Source organism: Macrosteles quadrilineatus, unplaced genomic scaffold, assembly GCF_028750875.1.
Source record: "Macrosteles quadrilineatus isolate MER2022 unplaced genomic scaffold, UCM_ALF_1.0 Scaffold_9__3_contigs__length_116548681, whole genome shotgun sequence".
Lineage (NCBI taxonomy): Eukaryota > Metazoa > Arthropoda > Insecta > Hemiptera > Cicadellidae > Macrosteles > Macrosteles quadrilineatus.
The window spans coordinates 53,331,683-53,352,688 of record NW_026542602.1 but is presented as its reverse complement, the minus strand read 5'-3'; the positions used below and the strand labels follow the sequence as shown (position 1 = coordinate 53,352,688).

Below are 21,006 nucleotides of genomic sequence, written 5' to 3'. Positions count from 1 at the left end.
GAAAAAAAGAGTGCTTTATAAACTTACAAAGAGGCAAAAATATTATATGTATAATATATAAAATATAATATTATTATTCCTTAAGGAGTTTTAGTTTGGATTTATTTATTACTAAAGGTCATCCAGTGGACGAAAACTCGACCAAATAATTCAATGTACAGACTTCTCTGTTTTCACCCCAAGCTGTAAATAAAACATGTGATAGGAATTTCTTCCATTTGTTTGGATTTTCTGTTTATATTTCGTTGTTATTTCGTCACCAGCATTGCAACCCATAAGCCCATGTTAATATAAAAAAATGAATTCATTTTTGTGCTAATTTTTTAGTCTATTTTAATTTATAAAGAGATTCTGCACATCTAAAGGAAAATATATTTCTATCAGTATGTTTTACATTTTGAGTGATCTAAGTTGAGCCCAGGTTTGTACACTTTGAGGTAATACTACTTATTGTTTTATATACATTGAAATTGTATTCTTTTCCTTTTTGACTTTTATTTTGACATTTGTGACTTTTGTCTATGCATTGTTTATATATGTTTATGGACAATAAATGATTTGATTTGATGTGTAGATTTTCCATGCTATACACACAAGCTGAGAACAAAGGTTTTAAAGAAACATGCTTGCCTATTAAAACATAGATAAGTAACAACTTCGTTGTTAAAGGCTTACTAAGAAAAATCCCCCACAACTAAGTCAATTTTTGGCAAACGCACAACTATGAAACCAGTAGTGTTGTCGTTAAGCGTTTTTCTTAAAAGTTGATGTGGTTAAACACTCATGCTAGGCCTAATTAAATTTGTAAGCCTTAGAGATAAAACATGAATGAGATACGAAGAAGTAAAATTGTTTAAATAAATTAGAATAACAAGTTAAAATATATGAAATTTTAAATTAATCTACACAGTCGCTAATTATTTTAACACATCACACTAGCAAAACGAATATCCTACTGATTGATGATTATTTTAATATATCATTAGATAAGGGAGTTGATTATTTTCAAATTATTGTAAACACAATATAATTGTTCGTTGGATATTTTAATTATGCAGTTGTCACAGCAAGACTGAATGTTCATTTACATCGTAATTAGATTTGTCTGTTTTAGACTGACACGTGTAGTTACGTGTTTAATCAAAAGTAAAGCTTGACTTTAAACCTTAATTATGTCTTACAGCTTGGTTTAACTGGTGCTAGATCCTTGGGTGTAAACATTTTAACAAGGTAATATTTTGAAAATTACTCAGCTGATCGTGTTTGAAGAACAGAGTTTAATTGACTGAAAAAGATGTGAAACTTTACACTGTTAAACTTGTAGGCCTACTGTACAACGGTTCACATATTTTTTGGTATAGCTTATTGCTTTATATATATACATACACACAGGGTGTTTTCAACTATTCTGGACATATTTTTTGGACATGTTCCTTCGGCTAAGACGAACATTAAATGCAATATAAGTTTGGTTCTAAAATGCCTAGATTTCTGTTTGTCGGCCTGTTTGTGATTTTTAAGAACTATTTTATATCTTGGGCATTTTTCGAGATAGAAGTTTCAAAATTAGTATATTTCGGTTTGGTATCTCAAGCCGTTTCAATATGGCGCCCATTTAAAACCTGCCAATTTCTTTCTAAAACCTGCAGTGCCAAATTTCGTAAAAACCGTAAAAATTATGAAAGTTGTTTTTGGATGAAAAATATAGAAGATTTAAGTCCAAATCAAATAATACCTTGTTTGTTAAAATCAGATGACAAACAACCGAGTTATTCGATTTTTCTACATTCGGATACGCAATATAATAGGACCACAGATAATAGAACACCATTTAATTGGTTCCTTAGGCTTAAGTCTATGATAGGACTTCCATATCGTTTAATATTTGTTACTTTACAGAACAGTAATGGTAGTCGTATTAAAACGTCCTTACGTAACTGAATGTAGAAAAAACTGATAACTTGGTTGTTTGTCATCAGATTTTAACAAACATGGTCTTATTTGATTTGGATTTAAGAAGTATATTCTTCTGTTTGATTGAAGAACAGCTTCCTAACATTTACGGTTTTCATGAAATTTGGCACTAAAGATTTTTAAATGATCGCCATATTGCTGAGCCCATTGGCTTGAGATATTGGAACGAAACTTTGTAAGCTCTTTTTACCTACTAAAATACACATTTAAACCAATAATTTTAAAATATCCATCCTGAAAATGCCCAAGATATAAAATCATTCTTAAAATCACAAACAGACCGACAAACAGAAATCTAGCCTGTTTAGACCCGTACTTATATGACATTTTATGTTTATCTTAGCCCAAGAAGCAAGTCCACAAAATATGTCCAGACAATTTGGAAACACCCTGTTTATATTTAGAGGTGCGTTTCATTTTGATACGTGAAAAGAGGCTATTTTGAGAATTTAAGAAACTACTAAACTTATACATGTATGACGTTTTTACAGTATGATTATTATTTTACAGTATGACGTTTGATACTGCTCTGTAGTTAATGACAAATAATTAATTTAAAGATAATATTTTAAAATAAGGTACATTTTCCAGCTATTAAACAGTAAGAATCATAGGAAGCGGTTTGCAGAGAGCAGAATAAGCATTGTATTTTCATTTTACAGTATTTGCTGTTGAAAAATGTTTCTTTGAACGAAAAACCTCAAGAGGTTATTGAACTCTTTAAACATTCGGTAACACCCATTTTAACAAGAGAGTCTTTTAATAGGGCTTTTTGTATTTACAAAAATAAATCTCTACAATATAAGATTATTTTTCCTAACTACACAAGCGCCTCTGAAAATTATAAGCAAAGATGCAATAAAAACCAAAATGTATACAAGAAAGTTTTAATCACATCAAAACTAATAATTAGACTTGGTATTTGACAAGCTACAATAAAAGAGTCTTGAAGTTGTCGAAGTTTAATAAAAACCAAACTTTGTCTTGCTCATCTTTTTAACGCTGGCGAATATGGATGCCTTTCTTAACATTTGAATGAAATTAATAATTTTCTAAACATTAATTTTTAATTTAAAGAAAGAAATTTATAAAAATACTTGCAATAAATAGGTTTACTGCAAAAATAGCATTTTCCAATGTTAATCGCATTTAATGATGTGGTTTTTCAAAAGGATATTTTTTTTGCTGTGGTTTTGTACTAAAATCGAGAAAATATTTACATATACAAATCGTACTCTGAATTTGTAAATCTTTGGAGAATTTTCTCTTGAGACCGAATGTTCCTAAACTAGGGTTGGTAGTTTCGAAATCTGGTAAAGGCAATTAAACTCCTTATTAACTTCAATTTTAGTTGCGAGGGACCGAGCTACGCTTGGTTGAGTTTAATCTGTTTAGTTTAAAAATATTAAAGAGACACATGTATAATCCAAAAGAAATTGTTTACCATAACGAATGACATTAGTTAAATGCTTTTAGCCTACGACAATTTTAGTACATATAATAATAGTGGTTTTGATGCCTTTACTGCTGGAGTTCTTATACCGGCTATGACTCTGAAGTACAGTGTCCATCAGGCCCCAAGGTGCTTCTTACTATTTAATAGTATGATTTAATAAATCGTTGACTATAGAATCTAATAGTCAATGATATTGAAACAATCGTAAGGAAGCACATTTAATCATTCACAAGTTTAAGTGTACAGTGATAACCCTAGTTAGTATTGAGATATTTGTTTTAAAACCAAACCTGCGCTAAATTGTATAATTGTAATATCAATTGTAAATTTAAGTACCAAGTGTGCTGATTGGAAGAATGTAATCAAGTTTAGTTTGTTGTTTACATTTGTGAAGAAGACAAGCTCACTCTGTCGTGTTGTAATACATCCTTTGATTTTGTCATCGAAGCAAAGAAAATAAAGTAAAAAAAAGTATTCAATTGCAACAATCGTTCGTGATAACACAAATTATTGAATAAAAAAGAAACTAATTTCCTCCTCTCTAAAGGATACATACGACGTTAAACACAAAATAGCCATAATCACATTTGTTTAGCAAAAATTAATAGGAATCGCTTGCAATATGACTATAGTTGCATAACAATTGATTGAGGCCTGATTAAAACCATTCTGATTACAATGTCTAGTTATTAAATTTTGCGTCTTCATTTTGGACGAAATTGAGTCACTACAATTGACGTGTCTCGATATAGGCATCGTTTGTCATATGAAAAAACCTAACAATAATTATTTGTTTTAAACCAACTGTTATTTTTTTTTAATTTTGCTTCATAATTATGAAGCATGCCTCAGATCACCTAAACTGCGTGGACGCATCATAACCTGTTAACACAAGTCAAGCAAAATGTTTCAAGTACAGTATTTATAAATTCTATATTATTAAAATAAGACATTCTCTTGGTTGCCTTTACAACTTTCTATAGATAAATGTATAGATGAATAACATTGGACAATAATCGATAAAATTAACGATAAGATCAATATAATTTTGCAAGTTACAGAAAGATTTAGTTATTTTTAGATTAAATGAAAGCAGTTAAAATTTACCATAATCCTTGGTATTATACCTTCTACGTATTTGTTTCTCAATGGTAATCAGACGAACGTCATTTCCCTTATACTGTACAATAATTTTCTAGTAGCCTATATTGGCTTTTGTAATGCATTGTTGTTAAATTTTTATTTCCATTTCGTGACCACTATAGCAATCCATAAAAATAATATATAAATATTTAATATCCAATTCGTATAGCGTATGATGTTTCCAAATATATTGGCTTTCACCGGCCCAATTTTATTAGGCCTAAAAGCTAAATCCAAACTTTTATCAAAATGCTTTAACCATAATACGAAAGATTTTACAAACAAGCAAGCATAGCTTGTATTAGGGTTTAGGATGCTTAGTGTACTCAGTTATAACAAGTTAATAGTTATTATATAAATTACGATGTTAAAATTGTTAATCAAACTTAAAAGAAGTCATTCAAATTCGGTTTTGTCCTAAAACGCCTGGAATCTCAAAAAATGATTTATATATTTTTCGCTATGATGTATCTTATTTATCTTTCATTTTTGCCCAGTTGTTCAATCTAACAGTAAAAACAAAAAAAAATCTCTAATTGAATACCTATTCACAAATCCATTCCACAGCTTAGCTAGGCCATTCCATATGGCTAGCTTAGGCCATTCCACATTCTGAAAGCATTGTGCCAGAGGATGAAAAGCATTCTACAGCAAAACGTCTTAATATTTTTTTTGCGAATAATTAATTAATAAATTCTTAGTTATTTAATCGTAATCTTATATGTTAATTTGCAAATTTACCGGTCACTCCAATTTGTCAAAGAGCAAAGTCGTGTTGCCCGTTCGACCCGACATACAATGGGTTAAGTTGGGTGAGATCCCCTTAAATATTGGGCTGGGTAGAGCACATCGTCAACACTTTTAAAATACAGTGACACCATAGCCATTTACTTATATACAACTAGCTGTACCCGCGGGCTTTGCCCCGCTTAACTTCATAAGTATTCGCATGGCTCAATCACGTCCTGGTTGAAGTTCGTTCGCTACGCTCACTCACCTTCAGGTTGGAAATCGTTCCGCTGCGCTCACTTGTTTTCAGGTTAGCTCGTTCGCTACGCTTACTCGCCTCCAGGTCGATGTTCGATCGCTACGCTCACTCACCTTTTGGTTGTAAATTAGCTGTCGTCATAAATTAAAAAAAAAATCATCCCTTTTATTGTTTATAATACTTTGATAAAGGTTTTTATGTTTTAATATTTAACATTGGAGAATTTAAACGTTGTTGGGTGCACAGGTGTGCTGCGATAGGGGTTTAATACTTTGGACTTATTAAAAAGTAAAATAGTTTTCTGTGCTGCAATCTGTAGAAACACTGTGGTACTATTTCAAATCATGACTAATGCTAATACAAAATGTTGTGATTATTCAAACCTACAAATGAAAGTAAACATCTGCTTTTAAATTATATTTATTTGTAAACATTGTAGATCAAAAAGTCTGACATTGGCCCACTTAAAACCCTCTGGGGCAGAGCCCTTTTGACGGATCTGCACCAAACTTCACTCGAACCATCCTTGATAGATGCTTAATAATGCCTGAAAGTTTCATTACAATCTGGCAAGCGGTTTTGGAGTCCATAACGTATATACACATATATATACATACATAGTTCCTCTTTTATAGATATAGATTGTGGAGTTTTTGTCACTGAATAGTTAATTTACTTGAGTTATTTTTCTAGAAACATATCCACAACATTTTCCCACTTATTTATGCTATGAGTATTTAAACAGTTCATTTGCATAATACTAACTTGCTTTAAAATATCTAACGATGGAGGCTAAGTAGACATAGTTTAGTTTTATTACTGTAATGTGTAATATCGATTATCATAACTAATTAAATTAATCATTCTAATATTACACCAAGCTATCATATGTTCAAGAGGAAGGTGCTTGATGTTAAAGTGTGGTCTTAGAGCGATCTTAAGCCTTAATTAAGTCCTTTGCTTCGGTCAGCCTATCTAACAGCTGTTAGATAATTGTCTCCTGACAAAAGAAAACACCCTTTCATATTTTTTGTATATTTTTTTTTTTATTTAGCTAGGACAAATGATGAAAATTATTATGTACACCATAGCTTTATTTTATTACATTTATTTTTGTTTACAGGTGGATTTATTTCGACATTTAGGTTTCTATAAAAATATTATATTTGATTTTAGATTTGTACAGTATTATGATTTATGTTTGTAATTTAATATTCAAAGATTTTAATAATTGAATGGTATTGAAAGTATGAACACTGACGGTTTTATCTTCAGCAAAAGTTATGACTGTATATAATCATTTCAATTTTAAACTACAACTGGGAAAATGGATCTTCTTATAGCTTTTGCATAAGTTATGTCAGTAGCTTGATAATCAAAGAAACATATAGATTTTTTTAAGACAGTCAAATACTGAATCCTTTACAAACCTGACACCTCAATTTTTGTTGTTGCAAAGTTCAATTTTGGTCGGATTGTACATTTCAGTCACGTTCTCCAATCCGAATAACCTTCAGATTGGGAACAAACCTAAACATGTATGCATTGTAGCGTTTTACGTAATTCGTTGCGTTCATTTTTGCAAAAAAATATATAATATTTCTACTTATGTAAGAGGTTTACTTAAGTTCGAGTTGCAATAGTAATAATTTTTCGATATTTAATTTATACCATGTTTTTTTTACAATAATGCATCTACTTGATCCTTTTTAATGTTCGTATAATTAAAACCAGTTACATTAGTATGAGTTATAATAAATATGCAGAGTGTAATCGAGGTCTTTGGACTGGGTAGAATTTAAAGTTTGTAAACCCACTCAATTGGACCATGGGAAATATGTTTTGTTTAAATTGTTTCTTGACCTAAAATGGGTTATGAATTTATAGTTTACAAATGCACTACCGTAAACTATACAGGGTGATCAACTCAAGGAGGCCACCATTGGGATATCGGAAACGGTAAGAATTAGAGAAAACTTTAAATGGGGGACATTCCTTTATTTTTTGTGGCAGTTAAAAATATGATTTTATTTTTTAGAAATTCAGTTGCCATTTTCCAAAATGGTGGCAAACTTTGAAATTTATTATAGAACACCCCATATTTAATCATGTTTTCAGATAAAACAGGCAATTTAAAAACTTTTTTATTCTTGACAATTTTTCGATAAACCTACTCGTTTAGGAGTTACAGTCTATGGAAAAAATGGCTTCCGGTGTACATTTTACATCATGTAGCTCCTAAACAAGTAGGTTTATAGCGAAAATGCGAAAAGTAAATAAGTGAAATAAGTCTTAAAATTGCATCCACATTCCAAAAAGACCATAAAATTCGTTAAAACTGTTAATTCTATTATTTCAAAAATGGCGGCAAACTTGAAAAGTGGAAAACTGTGTATTTTATGGTCTTTATGGAATGTGGATGCAATATTAAGACTTCTTTGACTTATTTACTCTTCGCATTTTCGCTATAAACCTACTTGTTTAGGAGCTACATGATGTAAAATGTACACCGGAAGCCATTTTTCCATAGGCTGTAACTCCTAAACGAGTAGGTTTATCGAAAAATTTCAAGAATAAAAAAGTTTTTAAATTGCCTGTTCTATCCGAAAACATGATAGGGTGTTCCATAAGAAATTTTAAATTTGGCCGCCATTTTGGAAAATGGCGGCTGAATTTCTAAAAAATAAAATCATATTTTTAACTGCCACAAAAAATAAAGGAATGTCCCCCATTTAAAGTTTTCTCTAATTCTTACCGTTTCCGATATCCCAATGGTGGCCTCCTTGAGTTGATCACCCTGTATAAGATTTCTGTGTAGGTCTATTGTATGAATATATAACTAAATGATAATTTTAGGGTTCATTGTAGTGGTAAACCTGAGTACTATTTTTGGAAATCTACTTGTGGGGCTGCTGGGAGTAGATTTTAATATAAATGTAATTTTCTTATGCATCTACTCGAAAAATACACATTACTACGGAAAACTATGCTATTCATGCGTGTTCTCTGTGACAGTTTAATTTCAAAATGTTATACAAAATCTCATAAAACTTTTTTAAAACCAAACAACAAATAAGTTTCTTCAGATGACATAAAATAAATGCAAATGTCGCTTTTCAATTCCAGAGAGGTAGTATTTGCATAGAAAGAAATGTTTCTTGAGTTTATCGAAAATAAGATGACTTTTAGATAAGACCGTTTTAGAAGTAATTTCCCAAAGGAGTTACAGACAGGGAAGCCGATTCAAAAGCTGATAACATGATTTAAGAGTTGGATTAAAAGTTTCGTATCACCCTTTTGAAGACGTTTCTTAACAGAAAGAAGAAAAGCTAAGTTAGATTTTTTATACACTTGCAATTTTAAGACCTCCCCATGTAAAAAATATGAGAATTTTACTCTGTGTTTTTATCCAGTCGCAATAATGATTTTAAGATTGTACATGTACAATCTTTTTTTTATGTTTTTTTAATATGCTAATAAACTATACATGTATAGCAAAGTATGTATTTATTTTAGTTTCAATATATACTAATATAATCAAAGTTAGTAATTTTTTATATAAATATACCTCACTTACAATCACAGTTTCACTAATTAGTTACTGTACTCTCCTACTAACATTTGAATTTTATTTTTGCTGTTGTAAACATTGTTAGCGAATTTCCCATATAGGGAATAAGCTATTACCGTAGTACTCATGGTAAGACCTGGACGCGGGACCGATTTTTTTTCGTTTTGAGGTCCCTAGAGGCCAAAAACACCATCCGTTCAAATTCATATATATATATATTTATATATTTATATATATATATATATGTGTCCGTTAGCACGATAACTCGAGCAAAAATGATCCGATTTTGATGAAATTTGGTACAAACGTGTAAACCTACGTTTATTTGAACGAGTTCGCGATCCAGCATGATCGGACCATGGGAACGGGGGTTTACGGGGGGTTTTATGGGGTAAAAATAGGTTTTTCCCATTTTTGACCCAAAAAACATAAAATAAAGCAATTTCCTTCCAAACCATTTTGTAGAGCTTAAAAAAACAAATAATTTAGTATATTGAAGCGTTATTATGCGCCTAATGGTTACGGAGAAAATTCCAAAAAATTGTAAATTTAAAATTCCCATGTTATTCTTATGGAGAATAAGTAAACTGTTGTAGTTTGCTTGTTTATGAACATATTTTGATCAAATTTGGAAAATGTTTTTATTTCTTACTAACTATTAACATTTTACAAAAAAAAACAGTTTTACCCTCCCTGATGCAGCAAACCTAAGTACGTGTTAAACTAATTCTATTTGAATAGGGAATAAATGTTATATTTTTAAGTAGACATTTCAGTGTAAATCCAATCAGGCAAATGGAAATTCGCTTAGTCTGCAGGTTTGCTGCGGCGGGGGTATTTTTCTTTCTCTATTGGACTGTGTAGAATATTTAACAATACTCTTCAGCGATGGAATGGATGAAAACAGATTTTCGATTATTAATTTCTCATTAATATGCTTAGTTAGTTGGGCCAAGTATGAATACATTGTGGTTCATATTATTTATGTTTATTCGTCTTTTTTCATATTTTTGTTTATTTTGTCGCACAAAAATAATTTATACTAAACCACTATACTTGGGAGTTAAGGGTGGCCTGTTGTACAACAATAACACAAGTTACATTATAACTACTCAGAAGGACATAACAAAGACAATTTAACAAAAGTAGTGCCTAACAAAGGGTGCAAAGAGTTGACCAGAGAAATGGTGTAGAATGACGAAAAGAGAAGGGATTTAGGCAGTGTTGGAACAGGTGGCGTGATGTGGCATCACGGGAATAGCCATGAGCTCCTTATTAAAACATCACTTGATTTCCCATTGCCAACACAAAAATTTGATACATTATGGTAAAATTATGGTACAAATATAAGAATATGGAAACAGTATGGTGCTAATATCAGAATATGGTACAGCGACGTGCAAAATTCACTCAAAGCCTGCCCTGTTTAATTACGTTGCTGGGATTATCTTTATATTTCTTCCTTCTGCTAAAAAAATAAATAACCCTGGTTATTGAAATGCATTACTTATCTCCTGAATCCTTTGATTAGAAAATGTTTAGGTAGATACTTTTACGTCAACAGTTAAATAAAGTGTAGTGGTCAAACTCAACATGTTGCAACTACATTTTGTTGAACTGTTGACGAAATTGTATGTACGTTACAATTGCCTGGATGATTTCTCCTTTGCCGTCAAGTCTGCTTTCTTAGATGGTGTCGTCAAGAGAGAAGTAGTTCCACTCAAAAACGTTCACCTCTTCTGTCATAAATGTTCTCAGGTTCCGTCGTCAAAAACGTCCTCATGCTCCATCGCCATAAACGTTATCAGGACCTGTTGTCATAAGCGTTCTCCGGTTCTGTCGAACACTTCTTCAGGCTCTTTCGTAACAAATTGTCACAGATCCTGTTGTAAAATGCTTTCTCAGTTTCCCTTTTGATAAACGTTCTCACGACCTTTTTTCATAAACGTTCTAAAGTCATGTTGTGAAAAATGTGCTCATATATTACAAACTTATGTTACAAAATGAATGTCTGCAATGATTCTTTACTGTGTTTCAGTTGGAACAGTTGTATATAGAAGTTCTCTACACAATAACCAACAAGGTCGGTGCTTCCAGTGGTCAGTTCTCGCACTACCAGGACGAGTTGTACAGCTACGCCCAGAAGGCATTCAACATCCCACCCGACCAGCACAGGAGGTACCTCGCCATCGCTACCGAGGAGAAGGTGAGGAAGCGGATATAAATGTATAAATGTGTGAATGTTGTCTTCGGTAACCGTCATCACATTGTGGGGTTATCAGAGGCCGATATGTCCTCTTCGTTGTCCTCAGTCTACTCCTGGAGACAACTGAATATTGGGGCAATTGTGAGGGCAGTTGGCAAGGCAATTGGCCTGAAGTTTTTACACAAAGCCAAATATTTCATGCCAGTGAGGTTGTCTTCTGACAATTGGCATCGGGTAAACCCAGCTTACGGATGAGTTTAGAAACAATTAATATACTCTTGTAAAACACATTATACACTACTGTGCATTAACGATACGTGCAATAATACATAACGCTGATTTAAATAGACTTTAATTGTCTTTGTTATCTCATATAATAATTCAAACACAATAAATTATATTCCTGGTAGTATATTCAAAATATGACATCCTTAAGTATAAATTATGAGTTTGGAATGGCCGATAGCTTTGTTTCCACATAATTTCGTCATGATCCTCAAGCCTCCAGGTCAGCTTATAGAAGGCTGTACTTTACCATTATTTAAAATATTGACCATGCAACAGCTGATAGATTTGTGTTTATTTATAATGTGTTTGTTTGATTTTACCTGAGTTAATTATTATGATTCTCTTAATACATGTTTACAGGGCTATAAGCTTTTTTTCTATCACACAAAACTTCACAAAAGACTTTAATATAAATAAGCAATAAGTAAGATTGATTGATTGATTTCCAAGATGAGTGTTTGCAGCTATTCTAGTAGACATGGGTGTCCACAGTGATTATTCTATGTTCTTGCCCCGTTGCACGGACAGATCAACTAGTAAAAATTAAAGAAGCAAATCCAAAAATTTGTTTACAAATATAACGTTTAGAAACACTATCTACTTTTAACCTATACAGCAATGTTACGTCAGGAGTTACTATTTCAGTGTGCGATTTGCCAGTCAGCCGGCCCAAGTCGCAATCATCCCCTATTGTTCCTAAACAATGCCACAGATACGTAGCGAAGCGCGGTGTTTGCAACAAGCAAAGCTTTTGCTCTGCTCAACCGACAACTGATGATAACACAACAATACATACATTAGGCCTGTATACAGTTGTAAGATAAAATATAAATCTATATATATAAAATCCAATGTATGTATGTTTGTTTGTTTGTCCTTTATGGACTCCGAAACCGCTGGACAGATTGTAATGAAACTTTCAGGAATTATTAAGCATTATTCAAGGATAGTTTGTGTGAAGTTTGGTGCAGATCCGTCAAAAGGTCTCCGCCCCAGTTGCTCTGGAGTTTCCCATGTTAACCTTATGAGAACTCTTATTTAAATGGAATTAAAGAATCATAACAGCTGGTTCAACTAAATAATTTGATTCTGTAATACTCAATAGCATTAAAAAGTTAATAGGTTTACCAACAGGGTGCAGCACTATTATTTTTTTAAATTTATGACAACAGCTAATTTCAAATCAAATCAAATCAAATCATCTTTATTTTTTTGCACAGAAAAAAACTGTATAATAGCGTCACAAGAATCTTATTATATAATAAAACTAAATTATAAATGCTGTTAGAACTACAACGTAACTGAACAGTATCTTAATTCGATCGGCAACTTAAAAAATCTTTCACAGTGTAGGGAGCTTGTTCCAAGAGTATGCGTTTGACCGCTCTCCCAAATTTGTCTTTGTCTTGCTCCACTTTCAGGGGTTCAGGCAACACATTGAAAAACCTGATACTATTATAAAATAGGTGTCTCTCAAAGAAACTTGTCCTGTGCTTAGGTAGCTTAATATTGTTTTTTTGTCTGAGAGTGTACTGCATTGAATGGAACTGTGGTTGATACAGATGATAATTTCTTTTTAAAAACGATAGACAACTGAGTATGTATATGGATGGAAATGTGAGGATATTGTATTCCTTGAAGAGAGGCTTGCAAGAAGTACGACGGGATATTCTGAAGGCTGCTCTTAGGGCTTTTTTCTGAAGACGGAAGACAAACTTTGTTCGTACGCTCTCACAGCCCCAAACTGCCACCAAATACGACAATAATGGGTAAATCAGTCCATAATAGGCACTCAAGGTTACACGAGAATCGGTAAACCTCGAAAGACCTCTGATCACAAAAATTCCTGTGCTAATTCTTCTGGATATGAGCTCTATATGGTCATGAAAGTTGAGCTGTCTGTCTAAAACCAAACCAAGAAACTTAGCATTGTTACAAGAAGAGATCTCTTCGTCACCTATCAAAACAGTCAGTGGGACTTGCTTTTTTGAGCTGTTAATATGGTATTGGAGCATTTTTGTTTTCTTGCAGTTTAGAAGAAGTTTGTTGTTTTGGAACCATTGCAAAGCTCTATTGGAACTCTCAAATGCTGTTGTCTCTAGATGAGCCACGTCTTTAGCTGAGACGCAAAGTGAGGTGTCGTCGGCATATAAACAAACATCTACATTTGAACTTGGATTATTTGATACAAAAGAAGGCAGGTCATTAATGAAGAGCAAAAACAGGATTGGGCCGATGATAGAACCCTGGGGAACACCCCAAATAACAACAGACGAAGCAGAGGTAGCATGATTATGAATTCCTTGGGAGTCAACAAAGGGTATCCGGACCAATAATTAATTTTCACCAGGTTAATTTTCAACCAAAAGGTGATTGAGCGTAGCGAACGAACTTCTACCAGGACGTGATTGAGCCATGTGAACGAGCTCATCTTGTAAATGAACGAGCATTTTACATAAAACCACATTAGGACAGGACGACGTCTGTCAGGCCAGCTAGTACTGTATAAACTGTACTTTTGTAAGTGCGATATATTAATTAAACTATTAGTGTATAATGGTCATTTCATTGCTTGCTACTGAGTCTTTTTGCCAAACGCACTTTTTTGTAACAGTTTGAATTTGGATTATTCATATACAGTATTAACCCATACATATACCTGGTGACCAATAATAGTCCCCCCTGGTTAATTCTACGTTAATTAAACGATCGCTTTTAAATTCAACCTTGCAGCTTTACCAATAGAAAAACACTTTTCCTTACAGTTACCTTTCTTGCACTTTCTTGCACTGATTATAGCACGCAAAGTAGCTAATTGCTGCATTTACATACTTTCCCGCACTCGTTTAATATTGTCACACTCATTTTACTTTCCCGAACTCCAATACTTCAACTGTTTTATTTAGATTTTGATTTGATAGTTTGTGAAACATTTTAAACTTAGGTTTTGATTTGTTTGTGAGACAATTTAATTTACGGTAGAATTTGTTAGTTCGTGAAACTACATGGTAAAAGTTAACATGTAAATTAGTACAACTACCTATTGTTTTTGCTTTATAGTAACTGTTGGAAAAATATAGTGCATAACACGAGTGCAAAATTCCTTTGCGCACTAGTTACACAAAAAACTATAGAGTAATAATATGAAATAAACCCTTAATATGGTTTATATTCTAATCTTATCTTAAACAATAATAATTTGAGGACAGAGGTTTTAAAGCATGAGGTTTAATGGTACATAAGTTAAATGATTAATATAGGGTTACAAAAAAATTGTTCAGGGGTGGGGATTCGTGCTGGCCGAATCAAAAGATTTCCAATTTAAATTTTCAATGAGTATGGTAAATTATAAATTTAATAATCTTTCAAAAACAATAAATTAAATAGGAAGGATTTTGATTTTAATTAATGGAGGTAAATAGGGTCCAAATGGATGCTTGAGGAGTCTATAAGTTAGTCTGAGTTAATAAATGGAAAGTTCTCACCAATCTTCTGTAATAATAATTTTCTTCTTAGTTTAAAGGCTTAAATTCTTCTTTCTTCGGTTAACTTAATTTGGATATTTTGCCAATACTTTACTTTATATTTTCATAATTTATTTCACAACTAATATAGTTTCTATGTGCTCTTCTTGAATAGCTAAACTGCACTCTCCTTTTCATTGTTGTAAATCATATCAAGTTATGGGGTTCACATAAATAAAAACATGGTTGTATTTTTATTAATAATCTTGAACCCAGATGGATGGTGTTCTGATTGGAGGATTTGTTTTTGAATAATAATTTTGGATAAGCCAATGAATAAATTTTGATAGTAAATTATATATATGTTGAGACAATATGGTTTTAATAATATTAAAAATGGACATGGATAAATATTGAAAATATAACAAGATTGAGTTTGAAAATAAAATAAGGACTATAATTATAAACATTGAATTTTGAGTCATTACAATATCCCCTCAGAAAATATGTAATTAAATTTTTAATGACATATTTTCGCTAAATGACGAAAAATATATTTAACATTATACAGCAAATAACAAATATTGAGATGAAATTGAGTTGAAACAAAAATCTAACAAACTTAACATTAAGGTTTAACTAGAACAAATTTCAGTTGGAATGAACATAACAATAAAATAATTCTAAAATAGCAAAATGATTACTATCCCCTCCTATCTTCTACAAACATTAAAAAACATAACATTAATTTAAGTGGTTAAAACAATTTTTTTTATTTTTTACATAATAAATGAATGGGGTGATGAACAAATGTTGAAATATGAAATGAACATGAGACATATAAGAGATGTATGATTCTTATAGGTACCATGGAGTACATTAAATGAATAGTTGTTTGTGATTGCTTGATGATAACCTCTTATAACTAAATACATTAAATTTGTGATTATGACTATAGTTTAACTATTGGGACAGAGGTAACTGGAGAAATTGGCTTGTTCACTCACTGCTTGTGTGGGTATGATTTAAAATTCTTCCCTTTTACAGCAATGTTTATAGGGTTAAGCACACATTACAGTTTATCTTCTATCTTCGGTTGTGGTGTGTAGATCGGTTCCATGTATTTCTTCATGGAGGATATATGATAGGGTCCATATAATTTATCATTGTAGAGATCACTTATGTGGTATGTTGATGGTCCAAGTATTTCTCTGATGACAAAAGGGCCTTGGTACACTTCAAACAATTTGGCTGTCTCACCATAAATAGCTCTGGATAAGGGATGAGATTTTATGAGTACTTTGTCGTTGATGTTTAGAGACTGTGGTTGTCTATTTTTGTTTAATCGGTTGGAACGTTTTCTTCGGGTTTCACTTAGTTTTCTTTCTGCCATCAATAATTTTTGTTCATAAGGCATGTCATTGTTGATTGGGTGATGTAGGTATTCTTCCCAAAATCTAATGTCCTTAATACCATACTGCAACTCATTGGGAGTAAATCCAGTGGATTCATGGTGAATTTCATTTAAACATTGGTTTATCTCTGGTATATATTTTACCCATTTTTGTTGTTGTTTAGAACAGTATGTCCTTAGACATCTTTTGATTTCTCTTATTGGTCTTTCTGCTAAATTGAAACAGGGGTAATAGACAGGGTTGTATGTAGGTGTGATGTTCTCTTTCTCTAATCTTGAGGTCCATTCATGACTTTTGAATTGTGTGCCATTATCAGTTTGTATACAGCGGGGCTTTCCATGTTCAGGAATATGTATATTAAATAGTTTGTTGAGTATGATTTTAGTAGTGGCTCTCTGCATTGGGTAAAGTTTAATGAATTTTGTGAATATATCAATGATTATGAGTAGGTATTTTACATTTCCAACACTTGTAGGAAAAGGGCCGATGATATCGATAGCAAGTTGATCATTCTTACTGCGACATGTGATCCCTTTGGCGATCGCAGTCATGTGTTTGTTGCTGATTTTACATCTTTGACAAGTATCGCATGTTGATAAATACTTCCGAATGGTTCTGTTCATATTCTTGAAAACAAAAGTTTCCTGTAGTAGCTGAAGACATTTTTTGGCTCCGCAATGTAGGTAATGTAAATGACATTCCCATATTAGGTGTGGTATCATGATTGTAGGTACTCTGATTAACCATTTATTGCCCAAGCGTTGATAAAGAATGTCATTATGAATTTTAAAATTTCTCTGTAGCTTTTGTGCTGTTGTGGTATCTGGATTATCATGAATTGTTTCAATGATTGTCTGTAATTGGAGATCTTCTTGCTGTAGCTGGGGTAGATTTTGAAGGTCTTCACGAAGTTGTGGGTCCGTAGTTCTTTCTATGTAGTGGATAGTTAATTCATTTGTTATATTACATGAATCAGTTTGTTGGTTTGGTGGAATCCGGCTAAGAGTATCGGCCGTTATATTTTCCGTGCCCTTGCAGTGGATTATTGTGAAATTATATTCTTGGATAGCTAGAATCCATCTAGCAAGGCGGTTGTTGAGGAGTTTACAAGTTTTTAAGAAAGTAAGGGCATGATTATCAGTTATGACTTTCAATTTGGTACCTAATATAATGTATCGAGATTTCTGTAGACAATGAATTATAGCCAATAATTCTTTTTCTGTGGTAGTAAACCGTCGCTCTGCAGGCTGTAGCGTTCTGGACATAAACATGATGGCAGCTTTATCTCCGTTCTCTTTGATTTGATACAGGTGACCTCCGATGGCGATGTCTGAGGCATCAGTCTGTAAGTAGAATTCTTTGGCTGGGTCAGGATGATTTAATACACTGGTTTGCAGGAAAAGTTGTTTGATTTCATTAAAGGTAATGTCATCTGCAGGTGTCCAGATAAACTTATTCTTTTTGGAAGTTAGTCGCAATAAAGGTTGAATTGTAGAGGAGAATTTATCGAGAAATTTATTGTAATAATTAATACAACCAAGGAATGATTTAAGTTGTGTTCTGTTCTTTGGTGTAGGGAATTTTAAGATGGGGTCTACCTTGCTTTGATCCATTACAAGTCCTTCTTTTGTCAGTGTGTACCCGAGGAATGGTACTGATTCTCTGCAAAACTGAGATTTGTTGAAGTTAATGGTCATGTTAGCTGATTGTAACTTCTCAAAAATGTATTCTAAATGTATAAGGTGTGTTTCAAAATCTGATGAAATGATACATATATCATCTATGTAGATTGCAGTGAAGTCTTCTACGGCTGCATCGAAAACTTGGTCTAATGCCCTTACTAAGGCTGCTTGTGATGTTGAAATTCCAAATGGTGTAACAGTATACTGGTATGTTTTACCACGGAATTGGAAAGCGGTATACTGACGAGATTCAAGCGATAAAGGTATCTGCCAGTAAGATGCAGTAAGGTCAATACTACTGATAAATTTAGCATTACGGCATTTACTTAATATTTCATTTACACTGCGGTTACACTCGTAATCCGGTACGATTATGTTGTTTGCTTTACGTGCGTCCAGACACAATCTTATTTCCCCTGTTTTCTTTATTACTGGGATGATTGGGTTAATGAAGGTACTCTTACTTCGTTCTATTACTTTAATTTGCTCCATCCGATTTATTTCCTGTTCTACGGCAGTTTGATACTGTTGAGGTACTGGATAAACAGTTGATTTAAAATTATGTGGATTATTAACTTTCAATTCATGAGTATATTTTGTACAACAACCTGGTTTTTCTGAAAACACTTGTTTATATTTAAGCAATAAATTGCTTAATTTTCTCTTTTGTTCCCCATTGGTATAGTCATTCTCCATCAATGACTTATTAATCATTTCATCTGTCAGATCGGTGTCCTCGTTGTGTTCTTTCCTGGGTAAGCGATATTCTTCATACACTGTAAAATGGTCTTCTTCATTGTTATAATAGTCATCATAAGGCCTTTGGCAATTGCCTATATCTATTTGACATACTTGTCCCATTTTAATACTCATATCACATTTTAGATTAATATCAGTATCATTAATTGTTAAGCTTAATTTATTTTCATTGGAATCTATCTTTAGTCGGAGTTCTGTTAATGTGTCCATACCAAATATCACAGGTTTAATTAAATTAGGTATGATAAGAAATTGAAGCCAGATGGTCTGATGTTCAATGGTTACAGGGGCATAAATGATTCTTGCAACACGTTTTGATTTTTCACCAGTAGCTGTAGTTATTGTCGTATTAGACAAAGGAAGTTCTTCAAATGGTTGAATTATTTTTTGATTCTCTTTGAAACATTGTTCGGAAATACATGTTATTGTAGAACCAGTATCGATTAATGCTTTTGTTGGGAGATTATTGATTCTAATATCTATTTCAGGGCATTTAACTGGTTTGGATACAGGAAATTTATTATTTTCAGTGGGTTCATTTAATAAAAAATCTTGATCACACATTATATTATTTATCGAAAAATTGTTAGGGTTATTTAAAGAATTATTTTCGAGGATATTTGCTGTTGATATCGCTGTAGTTGTTATGATGTTAGTAGTTGGTGGTCCTCGGCTTACATCTACAGCGACGGGTCGTTTCCCTGGGTAGTGTGTGAGGGGTTGAAATTTGTTGGTGATCTTCGTTGTGTTGCTGTGTCATGTGGACTGTCTTGGCTTATCATGGCACATACTTGTTTTTGCTCATTTGTAGGATATGGTTTGCTGTTATTGTAGTAGTATTGATTAGGCCTTTGGTGGTATCGGTTTTGATCAGTGAGCGTATTGGTATAAGGATGCTGTCTGTGGTTTTGATTGTAGTTTTTGCGAGGATCATGTCTGAAACGGTTGTATGGCTGATATTGGTGTTCTCTAGGTTCTTGATGTTCTTGGTGCGGTGTCCGTATAGCATAAGATGATGTTTTTGGTTGATAGGCTCGATGGTTAATATCAGAGCTATATGGTGGAGTCTTGTTACGATGTGTAGGACTATTTGGTCGGTGATCCATATTATGGTAGTTCGCAGGTTTGCTCCTTTTGGGTCCATCTCGGATATCTTCTTTTTGCAGAAGTCTTTCGAATGCTCGAATTGTTGTCACGTTCTGTACTTGAATGCTATCTTGGATGAGTTGATCAAATCGTTCGCTTAACAGGATCACTATTTCCTCTTCAGTCATTTGTGGTGTAATAGACTGTAGCAATAGGACTCTCTCAGTAAAATATTCAGTTCTGTTGAGCGTTCCATTAGGTTTGTAATGTTCGGCTTCAATCTTGCTACGTACTCCTCTTTGTACTTCACGGCTCCAGTATTTCATGGTGAATTCTTCGGAGAATCTTTCCCAACTGTTAATGTCTGCCTTAACCAGTTGAAGCCATCTGGACGCTGGTCCTTCAAAACTGACGTCGAGCAGATCTTTCAGAATTTCAACAGGGTCGGTATTAGGATTTCTTTCTATCCTTTTAGCGTAGAACCGTTTAAGTTTTTGTAGATATTCATTTGGATTTATAGTTCTTCCATTGAATTTAGGGATTTGTCTTTCCATTGGGTCAGATCCCGAACATATGATTTGAATAGGATTGTCGTTCCGGATTGGTGAATGATGTTTCAGTTTTAGTGACTGTACTTCACTTTCACATTTGTTTAGAGTTTCAGTAATAGTTTTAATTTTGTTTTGTTGTTCTTGGATAAGATTATTTTGTATGTGTAATTTAGGAACAATTTCATTGTGGATGGATTGTGCATAATATTTAGCAATATTTTCACTGTCGGTTTTTGTTTGTAGTACTAATGCTTTCATATTTTGTTCTAACTTTTGTTCTTGTTGTTCCAAGTTATTAGTTACAAATGTCTGGATATTTATTTTTGATTCGTCAATTTGATTTGTGATTTGAAATTGAAATTCTTTGTTTTCTTGATTTTGGGACTGTTGGTTAGCTTTTAGGACATTTAATTCCTGGCGAAA

At 32.8% G+C, this 21,006-nt stretch overlaps 1 protein-coding gene across 1 annotated transcript in view; it reads left to right on the top strand.

The window, feature by feature from the left end:
- Nucleotides 1-21,006, top strand: part of LOC129002137 (BAI1-associated protein 3-like) — a 268,228-nt gene that overhangs the window by 129,882 nt on the left and 117,340 nt on the right. Inside the window, exon 6 of the mRNA XM_054429736.1 lies at nt 11,171-11,338. Coding sequence (XP_054285711.1) covers nt 11,171-11,338 — 168 coding nt within the window. The remainder of the gene's footprint in view (nt 1-11,170; nt 11,339-21,006) is intronic.